The sequence below is a fragment of the Prinia subflava genome, chromosome 5 (genome assembly GCF_021018805.1).
Source record: "Prinia subflava isolate CZ2003 ecotype Zambia chromosome 5, Cam_Psub_1.2, whole genome shotgun sequence".
Taxonomy (NCBI): Eukaryota; Metazoa; Chordata; class Aves; order Passeriformes; family Cisticolidae; genus Prinia; species Prinia subflava.
In genome coordinates this window covers 30,022,197-30,035,519 of record NC_086251.1, presented here as the reverse complement: position 1 = coordinate 30,035,519, position 13,323 = coordinate 30,022,197, and the positions used below count along the sequence as shown (strand labels likewise).

The window sequence follows — 13,323 nt, the reverse complement described above, 5'->3', positions numbered from 1 at the left end:
AGGCTGCAGGCTGAGATCTTGGCACATCACAGTGCCCACCACATAGATCTCTGGCCACTGGCACTCTAGGACTTCCTCCCCACCTTACTGACCACTCTGACCTGTATGGCAACAAGTACATTTTCAGCCTTTCACACAGCTCTAGGACAAGTTATATATAGACAGCAGTGGTGGAAGCATGGAGACATGCACAGGGTCCAACAGGGTAAGAACACCTCTTCCTTCCAAGGCTAAATCCAGAGCACATGGAAAAAATTCATTCTGATCAAAAGTTCTTTTTCTCCATTTCATGTGCCAGTGGCCAGCGTGCAGACCTGCCTCTATTACCCAGCACCACATAAGAATAAAGCCTAGAGACCGCACAATAATTGCTGAAGAGCAAAATTAAAACCCTGCAAGGGGAGTGGGTTTTGGGTGGACATGTTTGGTATTATTTGGGGGGGGGCAGTGGTTGAGGGTGGCAGTAGTAGTTGTGTTTGTTTGGTTTGGGTTTTGCTGTTGGTGGTGTTTTTTTAAAAACTTCCTCCTTAGTCCAGAACGACATTTCATTTTTCTGACCCCCTCACAGGCCAACTGTCTACAAATATCCTCCTCAGCTGCCGAGTACAGCATGCCTGCCAGCTGGGAACGAGGTATTTTACCACTGTACAGCCTCTGCTTGCTGTACTTGCATGTAGTCACCCACCCTCACTCCTCCTCATCCAGCAGGGCCTTCCATTTCAAAAGCTGCCCACACTTAATCCTCACCATGGCCCTCCTCCTCCCCAAGAAGGAAAAGCTCAAGTTACAGCAGACTTCATCTCAGGAGGTAAACATGAGGAAACAGAACAAAGGCCAGAGACAGGCCTGCTGACACTGCTCTCCTGTCAGGGTATGAAGGGGAGAGCAGGTGAAGACCTCAGGAAAGCTGTCTCATTGCTCCCAAGAGAAGTGGCTGAAGAACGCAGTGAGGGATGCGTCTGCCTGGAAACCCTTCAGGAATGAATTTGCAGGGCCAGAAGCTAAAGTCCCTTGGCCTTGCCTATGAAGTTAAGGCTTTGGGAGGTGGAGGGAGGGCACAGGCACCGCACATTGGGACAAGAGGGTACCCTGACAGCAAGAAGACACTGAGCCTGCTGTGACAGTGATCTTCTACCCTGTATAAACCAAACGTTAAGCACTAATACATCACACCTTCAATGCCACCAGCTGCCCTGAGAGTTCCACCCAATGCCACCATCTTCTGCCGCAGCTGGCGAAAAGAAGGCTCCTTTCTGCCAGCAGATCACCACCCTACACTAGGCACACCAGCTCACACCCACGGGGCTCCGAGGCATCCTCCTGCTGTGGAAAGGCCACACGGCGCCTGCTGGGGCTCGGCACAAGGGCAGTGTGGCAGCTGCGCCAGGCTTGCCCTATGTCCCCTGCACCCACCTCTGCGACATCAGCAGGACCTCTCACAGGACTGCAGGCAGAAGTTGTTCCAAGCTCTGCAATCAGAGGATATTCTGCTTCAAGTGCTTTAATTACTGTAAGCAGTTCACTAATTACAGTAGTAATGATTGGATTATGGCCAGCTAACAGCTTTAAAGAAACAAGCCACTATAGGAGGGGGAGGGAAATACTCCTTTTGGTTTAGGATAGAAAGATTTCAGCAGTCCACCCTGTAGGAGGCTGTTAGTAGCTGGCTGGGTCAGACTATTTGCAACAAGCTGCAACAGCAAGGAGCTGTGTAATGTGTCACTAAATGATATGCTGGCACATGAAAATTATCAGCGTTGGAGGAGGTGTGTTTGCAGGAACAGAAGGTCTTCTGTTAATGTGCTGATCCCATGTGCTCCAACACCTCTCCATGACTGGACCCAAAAGACAGGATGCAGGCAGGTGTGTGCATGCTAAGTTACTGTCATGGTATCATGCCTGAGATGCTTCGTTTCAGCATGCAAATCATGAATACAGGCCTTTTAGAAAGTCTTAAGAGAGACCTGCTAGCTTGAACCAAACAGCTAAATGCAACCACTCACGACCAAAAGCCAAAGGCACTCATTAAAAAGAACAGAAATTTCCTTTCACTAGCAAATGTTGCCAGCATTGGGAAGACCAGAAATCCCAGTAATGGGGAGGGAGACTCCCTCCACACCTGACACATACACACCTCCTCACTCTTTCACAGAGTCTCACTGCAGAGCAGCCTGCAGAAAAGTAACTGGACCAATGGATCCCTGCAAGAAGTCCTATCCTAGTGGAAATACTGCAACAAGAAGGCCTGCCAGCTCTGGAAGATGAAGTTTTTTGTGGCCATGCCTTTTCTGAGAAATGCAAGAAGACTCTCAGATATATAGAAGGCAAGATTACCAGATACACAGCCTCTGCCACCTTGGAGGGCACCTTCCACAAAAGAGGAAAGCAATACTCTACTTTACAGAAGAAATCTCCAGTGTGTTGAAACTACAATAAAAAGCAACAATACTCATTCACAGGTGACTACCCTGATGGTACTGCCAGCAGTATGCCATGGCCCTTTCAGTCAGGTAGTTCTGCCTAACCAAGAAAAACCAATCCCTGGCACCACCACCAGACACTTCTATATCTCTACTCACCCTAGGAAAGGCAGTCTCTACACGTCTTGCTAGCCCTCACCCACAACACCCAGTGGTAGCACACCACCATTGTACCCCCTTCATAAGGTCTTTACTTATTCCCCTTGCTCCCCTCAGCAGTATCTTTCTCTGCTTGGTCGCCTTGTTCTCTTTTCCTTTCAGAGGTCTTCAGCTGAGGACTGGCAGAAACTGAGCTTGGTATCGCTGGCTGGAGGGCGAGAATTTCTGGCAAGAGAAAACCAGTGGATCTGGGCATCTTGCCCAGAGTGAGTTCACACTTGGCTCACCACAGCTGGAAATAGTCTCATCTCTGGCCAGATTTCCCCAACGGCCCAACAAAACCCTTGGGAAACAGCAAGTTTCCACATGCTGACCATTTTGAAACAGACTGAAACGTTGGTGTTCACGACCGTACTACCGCACTGCACCCAGCCCTCTCTGCACAGCGCAGCCGCCCGCAAGCGCCGCTCCCAAGGCTGCCTGATGAGCAAGCACTGACGAAGCACAGGGTCTCTCGCTTTGTGTGCGCAACCAGGGGGCCAAGACAAACGCTTCCTCTGGAAATGATCCTCTTGTACAGCAATACTGCAAGCAGGGCTAGAGGGAAGGCAGAGGCTTGAACAAACCCACCTCCACACTCCTCTTAACCACCACATGCTTGCACCTGGGCTACCGCTCTCCTCTACTTCTTAAGTTGGATATGTCCACATCTCCTAAACCAGGTAAGACATGTAGGAAATTCACCCGGAAGCATAAATGCGCTTAAAATTTTGGAACTGATTTTGGCTACAGTCAAAGTTTTCCTTAGGAAATTAAGTATTTTCCGTTGCAATAAAGTCTGGCATAGATATGGTCTAAACAGATTTAAATGGCCTCCTTTTTTTGGCACTGTTTAGCAGTTAAGAAATTAGCTTGCTTTTTTTCAACCATGGAGTCACTTTTTACAGTTTTCTTGGGGATAATACATTTAATATGTACTGAAGGGTAGATTTAAATACAGCAAATGAAGGGGATTACAGGTGAGTACTTGGGCAGCAAGAGAAACTCGGCTGCTGTAGAGCCAAAGAATCTGGCCAGGAAACAGGGCTCTAGGATGTACACATCATTTTCCATGATGAAGACAAGAGCACTCAGCTAGGATGCAGAGCCCATACATGGTCCGCTCACTCTCTCACATCTCTCAGAGGCCTTTATGGGCTAGCTCCTGCAGGGAAGATGTAACAGCACAACTTCCATTTACAGCAGCAGTGGAGTTCAAATGCTTAGCATCATCATATGCTGCAGTGAGGAGTAGCAAGTGCCCCGGCTGCCTGATCCAAAGGACATGGAAAGAAGTCCTCTCTCTACTGCCAATTGGCCTTGGTTCAGCACCTCTGTAGGACATGAGGGTCATCCTCAGTGTTATAAAAGGAAACATCAGTATTCTGTGTGAAACTTCTCCAGCCATCCAGCACTGTGTTCATGGAAGGCGCAGAGCAAACCAGCTGCCCGTTCACACTATGCTGTGTGACACATACAAGATTTCACAAGGGTCCCTCTGAAAAATGAGGGCCATGCATAGGAAACACAAGCAGAGCCCACCTGTGCTATCCTGAAGGGCAGGCCCGACACTGCAGCAGTGCATAGCCACTGCAAAGTCAAGCAGACTGACAAAGAAGCAATCAGCTGATCTATCAAGTCATCTCTTCCTCCCCACTGACCACATAAGCCATCTAGGAGGATGTGGAAAAATTTGCTTAAGAAGCCCTGCCCTGCAGCCTCACCTACCTATGAACTATCCACACTGGTGCTCCCAGTAGCCCTGGACTGCTGGTATTCAGAGGTCTACTTGAAACCACTCCAATCTGACTGACAGAGAGGTGATACGGAGACACACATTAGTGGTGCTCACTGTAGTGAATATAGCCAAGACACGGTCCTTGCACTTGCCAACACTTCCTATTTTGGCTCTAATACAATAGAAAAATGACAGGTTTGCTGTCATTTCTCACACCACAAGGTTGAACACAAAGGTACAGTCTACAAAGGTAGAATGACAAATCAAAGACTCATTTGGATAAAAGACCAAAATCCCCTCTGTTTATGCATGCATACCCCCAGCCCTGCCAATGGGAGCTGTTTGAGAACACTGAGGGCTGAGAATGTCTCTGCAGAGCCTCATTCACGTTGTAGTGCTTCAAAGCAGCCATGGATTTGGAAGCAGAGGACAATCACAGGTAAAAGCATGAAGACAGTAAGCTACAGTACATACAAGAGCTGGCTTTCAAAGGCCTGACCCAGCCCTTACCAGTAAGATACACTCATTGCCAGCTGAACAGCAAAGACAAAACGACAGGAAACCAGCATGGGGAAAAAATGGTTCTGCTTTAGTGCCTAATAGGGAGCCAAGAGGTTAAACTGGCCACACCACAGGCCACACCACATCCTATGACCAACTTCTGCTCTCATACAGTAGGGGAACAAGAGCAAGGAAGGCAATGGCAGGAAGGGAACTGGAAGTAATTTAATTAATCATATTATTAATTAATTTTTAATTAATCATATTAATGCTAGCACCTTTGTTCACCTAAACATTTATTGGACTGGCCCAAGAAGATCCCAGTTCTGTCTCAGGGATCTGAGTGACTACTGGGAACCTGTATGTCAGTCTCATGCGCCAAGGTCAAAATGAAGTGGTGGGTGGTTCTACAGACTTCAATAGAAGGCTCTTCTGGCATGACTAACACCAGACAGACAGTACTGCTGCTGACAAGTCTATCTCACCACTCCTCACCAACTCATCCCCACAGATTCAATCTCTGAGTAACAATGCTTCAGCCCCAAAACGCCCGAGTTAGAGCACATGCCTCTGAAGAAAAGACGACTGCCTTTCTTGCCGAGGTTATGTTTTTCCCACCCTAGCACTTGTCATGTATTCCACCTGTTTTCTCCCCCTTCAGGCACAGTTCACTTATTGCTTTGATGGGATAACAGGGTTTTACACTGCTATGGAAGATTTGTAGAAGTCATGCTAAGCACATTCCTTATGATAACCATCATGCTTCCAACAGTCACACAGGGCAAGAAATCAGTTTTATATTCTCATACAAAAGAAGAGCAAACTGTTGCACTGTCTTCCGTCCTCCTCAAACACCATTTCTTAGACTAAACACAAAATACCTCTAAAAATCACAGCACTACATCCAGCAAGCCCCTGGGGCTGACACAACACATTAAAGTGAGACCAGTCCATTGTATGTTGTATTTTTGCAGCTTCCCAATGTTTCCCCAGACAGTTCTCCAGCCTCTTTTCTACACTGACTGCTTTCTGCACCTCATTGTCAGAGAGAGCACAGCCATTCTCCAAGAGCATAAGCGCACCCCAGAGAACAGCCTAAGTGTCAGGCACAACAGTGATAATCCACAGCCAGATGGAAAATACTCTGTCCTTCACCAGCACAGCCATGGAAGTTTTCACCATCTCTGTCACTGCTGTTTGTGCCAGCCTTAAGAACTCCAGGTCAAAGTTTTTGGTGGATTCCAGTGAGTCGCCACAGAAAAGCACACAGGATCACAAACTGGCTGGGGAGGCCAACTGAACCCTGCTCCTCCGGGTACCATTCACTGGGTCACCATTGCAACACACACAGTTTCTGAAAGTGTGATTCCAGTGTCCATGAACGCTTTTCCTGAGCAGGTTTACTGTCCCACATTCTCAGTTACCACCCAGTTATACTTGAGTTATACACAGACAACACCATCTCTTACAAAAGCATATGCTTCTGAGGGGACAAGAGGGGACAAGTTCTGACCCGACACACAACAAAATTGATTTCCAAACAGCTTCTACCTAAGGATGCCCCAAGTAGCATGCCACATGCCCCAAGCTATGAGTACTGCAAGTGGTCAGGGCAGAAAACAATGTTATCCTCTCTCGCCTTTGCATTCAATGCACCGAAAAAATGTCATTACTAAATCACATGCACAAGAATTTAAACTGGTTGCCTCAAGCAGTCAGCAAGAAATTCCCCAGACAGACATACTTTACATCACTGGGCTGGTAGCTGGATGCCTTTGAGGTGTTTCACGCTTCCCTAGAGGACTGGAAGGATAAGTTCAGTACAGATTGGTGAGTACCATGTTCTCATAAACTGATCCTTGGAATCTGTTACAGACTCCCCCTGAAAGAATCTGCAGTCTCCTTTTTAACCCATGCCTGCTTTCTCCTTAGACCCCCCTGCTTCCACAGGATTCTGAATAGGAGGGTAAGTCACAGCAAAACGCACATGCCTCATTCATCATCCACCATGGGGTTACAATGAATAATAATGCTCTTGTTAAAAAAACCAAACACGCACATCCTGATGAAAACTGATCACAGAAAGTATGAGGCAGCTCCCACACTCAAGGACAAATAACTGATCTACAAAGCCAGATATTTTCAGAGCTCCCCAGAGCAACTCTTAAGCTTAATGTTTTAAAAAGCAAGTATCTGGCAACAAGCTACCTATGTTAAACAACAAAAGCTCGATCTGAAAGACAGGAGATATCTGGTGACCTGTATTGCCTGCCTGCAAAAGAGCAGCTGAGCCAAGCATCCTTATAAATTTCACTATTCTGCTTCTGTATCAGTACTGGTCAGAGTGAAATAAAGCACACAGGATACTCAGGTGCATCAGGACCACCTTCCCTGCAGCACACTCAGCCTGTGAAGACCATGCAAGGACCATCCCTTGCTCTGGCCCACACAGAGTACTATGCAATGCCACACCAGGAGCAGAGCAACACAATGCAGTGCATTCACCAACATTGCACATTTTTTTACCTCATGGCTGAATCTATGATGGCACTGAAAAAAAATTTAGCAAACTTCAGTTTAGGAGGGATATCACACCTTTCTGTGGGTCCACAGCAGCTACCACAACAGTAACTTCCTGGAAGTGTGGATACCTTTCTCAAAATAGACCCTATCTAGGCAAGAGTACACTCAATCCAAGTGAAAAAGAAGCTGTAATTGTGGCTTTTACATTTTGCCAGAGGTAACAGTCACGCTCATATCACCTGATTGTAGCATGCTTACTAGCAGGCTTGGAGGTGGGGTGTTTCCATGATGGCCCCATTTAATGGGAACTTTCTATCATTAACAACAACACCTCAGAGAGGTGACTAGAACAGCAAAATTCAAATCATAAGAACAGTAAGGCCTGTGGGATGCAGACACAGTAGGGCATGAGACCCATGGCTTTTTTTTTACCCTTATATTTATGTGTATCTTTACTTGCAGTGCATGGCACAGAGTAGTGAGAGAGGTTTAAGGAGACTTGAGTTTCTAACAGGAGATTTCTGTAAAAAACATGAAAAACTATGTAAGCACTTCTTTGGTGCAGAAAAGGTACTACCAAGGTCTGTGTTATCACTGCTTCTGCAGCAGCATAAATCTGACCAGTCCAGTTCTCTAAGCATGAGATATCATTTACTGCCACATTGTCAGAGATGCCAACGTGGCAAGGCAGTGGATAAAGCACAAAACACATTCATTTCATCAACTGGATTTTTTTTTCATCATTTTTGATTTTTTTAATAAAAACAAACATTATTATCATTCCTTAGACCACTAAAGTTAGCATATGGCTAAAAGACAGCATAAAGATAGCATATGGCTATCTTCTACACACTGCAAATGAACACTGCTTCCTACTTTCCTACTTAAGAAAGCAGTTGTCAGGTCAAAAAGCAATTTGGCATTTAAAGTTTCCCTGCCAGTTCTACAGTTGAGACAAGTTGCTTCAGGCCAGATTGTAAAATAAACCTGAAAGAGCTGTACCTTGAGCAACGAGCTCATTAAACAATGGCCCACATGAGTGCCAGCTGTATGCAGGACCTGAAAGGCTGACCCCTTACCAGCACCCCCAAACAAGCCCAGCTCCACCCCAGTGCTACTTCTGACACTAAGGAGACAGTGGCAGGAGACTGTCCTTCTCACCACCCTCCACCTCATCTGTGAAGATGAGCCAGGCGTGCTGAACGCCAACTGGCTCACCTAGTCCCTCCCACCAAGCCCAGCTGCTTCACCAGCCCACCATGAAAAGTTGGAATGCTGCAGCTGGTAACGTGTCATCAGGAGGCAGAAACCTCCTTGTGGCCACAAGTGACAATCTCTTGGCCACTAAACACCTAGATATGTACTTTTTAATAGGCAAGCTTGTCTATCTTGATAGCTAGGTGAATCCATTGCAACTCGCTTGCAGTAAGTTTTGCTTTGCAAATCTGGGAAGCTGTAGGATCAGTCTCGTTATGCCTTGGCTAGTGCTACTTTGAGGCTTGACTCCAGACAGGAAAGAAGAGAAGGCAGAGGAAAAAAAATCAGGCTGTTCGAAGAAACTGCTGGGATGAGTTCAACAGTTCAAACTACTGAGATGCGGTTCAAAGGAGAAAGTATTTTAATCCCCAGGATAGACCCTCTGTTTCTGCACAAAAGGTTGTGCAGAGGCTTATATCAGGTGAAAAGTAGCTGAATTTGTTCTGCACAACGGTTTTTTTGTTGGTTTTTTTTTTGCTGCTTAAGACTAGCAATACTGTGTCGACCTCTAAAATCTCTCGGTGAGTCACTTCTTATGGACATGAAAAATTTGCTCACACATGGAAAACTGCTTTCCTCAAAGGAACTGTCACTTTATCCCTACACTGTAAAACAGCAGCTTCCCAGGAAGGGGCAGGTATGAAGAGGTGTGAAACCAGTGCTTCTCCTCTGTATCATATTCAGGAGGCCAACTTTCACCCTTCAAATATGAAATTCATTCTGCAGTTTGCCTGTTTACCCATTTCAAAGCACTTTTCCAGACAGCAAAGGTTGTACTGTCTGTCTCAGCACAGGTAGGAAACCTGCAAACTGGCTCCCAAAAGCTCAGCAAACTTGCCCTTATGATGCTCCTGTAGAAGACGTTACTAAAATTCAGTAGATCTTCCCACTTCTGATGTCTGCCGTGAGTTCTGCTGGGCCCATGCAGGCAGAAGGGGAGCTGGACCTTAACCCCTATTTGAGTAACATTGCTAGACTGCTGGCTGCCCAAGTCTCAATTAGTCCCAGCTGCACGAAGTCTGGCAGGACAGCAATGTGTCACAGCTATCTGCAGCCTACAGAGCCTTCCTGAGCCAGGACACGAGGGGCTGGCTGGGAACAGCCGGCAAGACACGGACACTTCTTGCACAGATATTGGCTGCATTACTGGCTGTGCCACCACTTTAGACATGCTGTCCTTGCTCCCAGAGAAGGCCCAAGAAGAAAAGTTTCAAGTCTGCCTCACCAGCTGGCCTCAGTGTTATAAATAATAATAACGACGATAATTCAGTAGGACTTAAATCAGACTTAGGTGAAGAAAAACCTAAAACATGTGAGTCAACAAGAAAAGACTGAGCCTGAAAAGAATCTACAGGAATATTTGGTAGGCATGAATCTCTCCTATTCATCTCAGTAAGCTATTAACTAACATGTACTGTACTGAACATTTAACTTTAATTACAGCAGTGATTTCATTTCACAGGTAAGAAGGAGTGACAGTTTTACCTCACCGCACTTCGCACGTTTTTTTCTTGGTAGATACTGTTACCTCCTTACATCTGAAGGAAGCAAGCCCCAAGACTCCAACAGGGCTTTTGGTCACATTCAGACCTCCAGAAGAGGAGCAAGACTGTCCCTCAACACATGCACAGTCTGCCCAGGCTGGGGTGCAGTCACCAATCCCTCTGAGGGGATATTATCCTGATGCGACTGGGCTGTAACTGGGAACAGCCATCACTCCTGATCCTCCTAACTACAGACACCGGAGAGGTGGGTCACCAAAACACTTTGAGCTTGCATCCACTGCAGAAGGGAACAACTTCAGCTGTCCATCAGCAGAAAGAGCTACGACAAAGTGATCCCACCCCACCACCAGTAACATAGAGTCCTCCAGTCCAGCAAGCGGCGATTGACTCCCAGCACATCAAATTCAACTGGCAGCCATTGACCAGCACAGCATGTTGGCTTTCATTACTTAAAACTCCCTCTTGGCCTCCTCCCTCTGCACAAGTAACCCACGTTAACAGAACAGCTCTCTGTCACCCTCTTGTGATAGGACCAAGAGGACTTAAAGTCTCCTGGAAGGAGGTAATACTAAAAAAATGTGACATTTACAGCATGTACAACAACCTTGGGTTTAAGACTTCTTTTGAGTCCAAAGGTTCCACTTCTGCTTCTAAGAACAAAACCAATGGTCCCCCTACGTATAAAGTATTTTACCTCACCCTGCACCGTAAAAGGCAAAAAAACCCACAGCATGACAATCGTTTCCCTTCACAGCCCGCCAGCAAGGCTGGCGATCTTGCTCTGGGCCCCAATAGCTGTTTCTAGACGTATTGGCCAGGCATAGGACTGGAAACAGAGATTGCAGCCAGGCAGATCTTTTGAAAAGGAAGAAACTTCCCTCCCCAAAGGAATAGAGTTCTGACTTCCAATAAGAGCTCACAGCCCAGACCAAGACTGCATTCCTCGCTTTTCCTTTGCCGAAATATAACGTCACACACTATCAACTCTTTCTCCAGTAAATGTCCTTATTCGTATACTTTAGTTCTCATGCTGCTTACTCTGAGTACTCAAGTCCCTGAGCAAGGAAACCACTGACAGCAGCTCTATAGTTATCACCTTCAATTAACTCATCAGACTCCAGGGGAAAAACTTCTCAGTGGCACCATTTCAGACAGCTCTGTACAGGAAAACCTGAAACACTTTGATCTGGAAGTGGAGGATGGGAAGAGAGAAGGGTTAAAGAGGAATAATCATCCTCTCACTGTTGTGCTCTCCTTCCCAATTGTTCCCAGCTTTCTACAGAAAGCCTCACATCTCAGGCTACATTATATATGTTAATATATCATTTGTGCCTAAAAAAGCAGTATCATCCCCCTCTCATGGAAGGTCTGGGATTATTCTGCCTGCTTACAGCAAGAGGAGTATGGCACGACCCGAACCACGAGCCCTGAGAGAATGAGTGACTGGCTGCGAAGCCAGCGGGAGCCTGCTGCACCCGAAGTGCCCCTGCCATGCCAGCATGAGTGTCGTTCCAAATTCTGCTTTACTGTTGTCTGATTTGTCTGATAGAGTGACTAAAACGGAAATGTTTCGGGGATTAGAATTCCTGAGTGATCTAATACAGGATGCTTTTGGCTTAAAGGAGGAGGGGAAAAAATATATAACTAGCAAGCGGCGAGGCTGAGGCTCCTCCTGAGCTCCCCTCCCCACCGCCACCCGTTCGGTTTAAAAAAGGGCCGAATGTTACCATTTTTGGACATGAGCTCGGCACAAGCCCTGCCCTAAACCACACCATTCAAACTAGAAGCCAGTTACTGTCCCGCCGCCGGCCGGCGGGGCCGGGGCAGGGTGGCGGCGGGGATGCGGGGGGGATGCGGAGGGGCCCCGCCGCCGCCCGCCGCCGTCCTCGCTCCGCCCGGGCGCACCTGCGGGCCGGGAGTCGGTGACCCGGCCGACATCTGTTGCTGCGGGGGGACCCGCCGCGGCACCTCCCTCCCCGCCCCGCCATCACCTGCCCGCCCCGCCCGCCCCCGCGTCCCCGCCGCCTCGCCCGGCCACGCCGCGCCGCGCAGCCCTCGGCCGGGCGCGCACCGGCCCCGCCGCAGCGGTGGAGGGGGCGGCGGGGCCGGGTCCCGGCAGCCCCACGGGATGTACGCCAGGGGAGAGGACGGCGGTGCGCCCACCTTCCTCTGCTGTTTCTCCCAGGCTGGGTCGAGGAGCAGGTCCCGGTCCCAGTCCTCCTCCGGCTGCATGTAGTCGTTGGTCTGCTGTGGGTCGTAGTGATCCATGGCTGCGGCCGCTGCTGCCCGTCCCGTGCCGTCGCGTCCCGCCGCTGCCGCTGCCCGCTGTGCCCGTCCCGGCCCCGCGGCCGCTCAGCCCGAGCGCGCGGCAGCGGCGCCCGCTCCCACCTCTCCGCCTCGGCCGCGCGCAGCGCCACGGGGGCGGGACGGGACGCCCCACCCACCGCCCGCCTCCGCGCCCCTCATTGGCCGCGATCCGCCCGGCACAGCCCCGCCCCCCGAGGGAGAGCCCCTCTCTCATTGGCCTTCACACGCGCGTCCGTCACAGGATCCGTGCGCTGTGATGCTGTGATGCCGGGCTCGCGGCCCCGCCCGACACCTCCCCGGTGGGGCGGGCGCCGCGGGCGGTTGCGCCGGGCTGGGCCTGTTGCGTGCTTGTGCCGTGCCGTGCCGTGCCGTGCGGTGTGGGCAGCCATGAAGGCATGATCTCCATGCCATGAAGGCATTTGTCTTTCCAGGGCTCTGCGGCAGGATGGGGCGCGGAAGCCCGGGAACCTGTATTGGCCGCGTCCTCACGGGCGGATCCGGGTGGCATTCACAGAACATGCTGAGTTGGAAGAGACCCAGAAGGATCATCGAGTCCAACTCCTGGCCTTGCCCAGGACACCCCAAGAGTCACCCCGAGAGCTTTGACCACTACTGCCCTGGGGAGCCTGTTCCAGTGCTCAACCAGTTCCTGGGTGAAAAAACTTTCCCTAATATCCAACCTAAACTTTCTCTCATACTACTTCATGTGCATCAAATCCTGTCACTGTGAGGATATTTTTGTGTGGCACAGCTGGCGCCCATCCTGCCGGCCCCGACGTGAGGGTGCAGAGCCCCGCAGTCCTGCTGCCCAACTCAAAACACAGCTTGTGGGCTTGTGCAGGTGTGCTCACACCTGGGATGCAAAAAGCAAGGG

The 13,323-nt window shown here is 49.1% G+C and overlaps 1 protein-coding gene across 3 annotated transcripts in view; it reads right to left on the bottom strand.

The window, feature by feature from the left end:
- ACTN1 (actinin alpha 1) overlaps positions 1-12,562 on the bottom strand; it is an 86,577-nt gene extending 74,015 nt beyond the window's left edge. For 2 of the 3 annotated variants that reach the window (XM_063398740.1, XM_063398741.1), the window contains exon 1: positions 12,306-12,561. In XM_063398740.1, the coding sequence (XP_063254810.1) occupies positions 12,306-12,410 (105 nt within the window). In that variant the 5' untranslated portion in view covers positions 12,411-12,561. Of the gene's footprint in view, positions 1-12,305 lie in introns of all 3 variants that reach the window. The other variant, XM_063398742.1, reaches the window with a different exon arrangement.
- Positions 12,563-13,323: the final 761 nt, after the last annotated feature.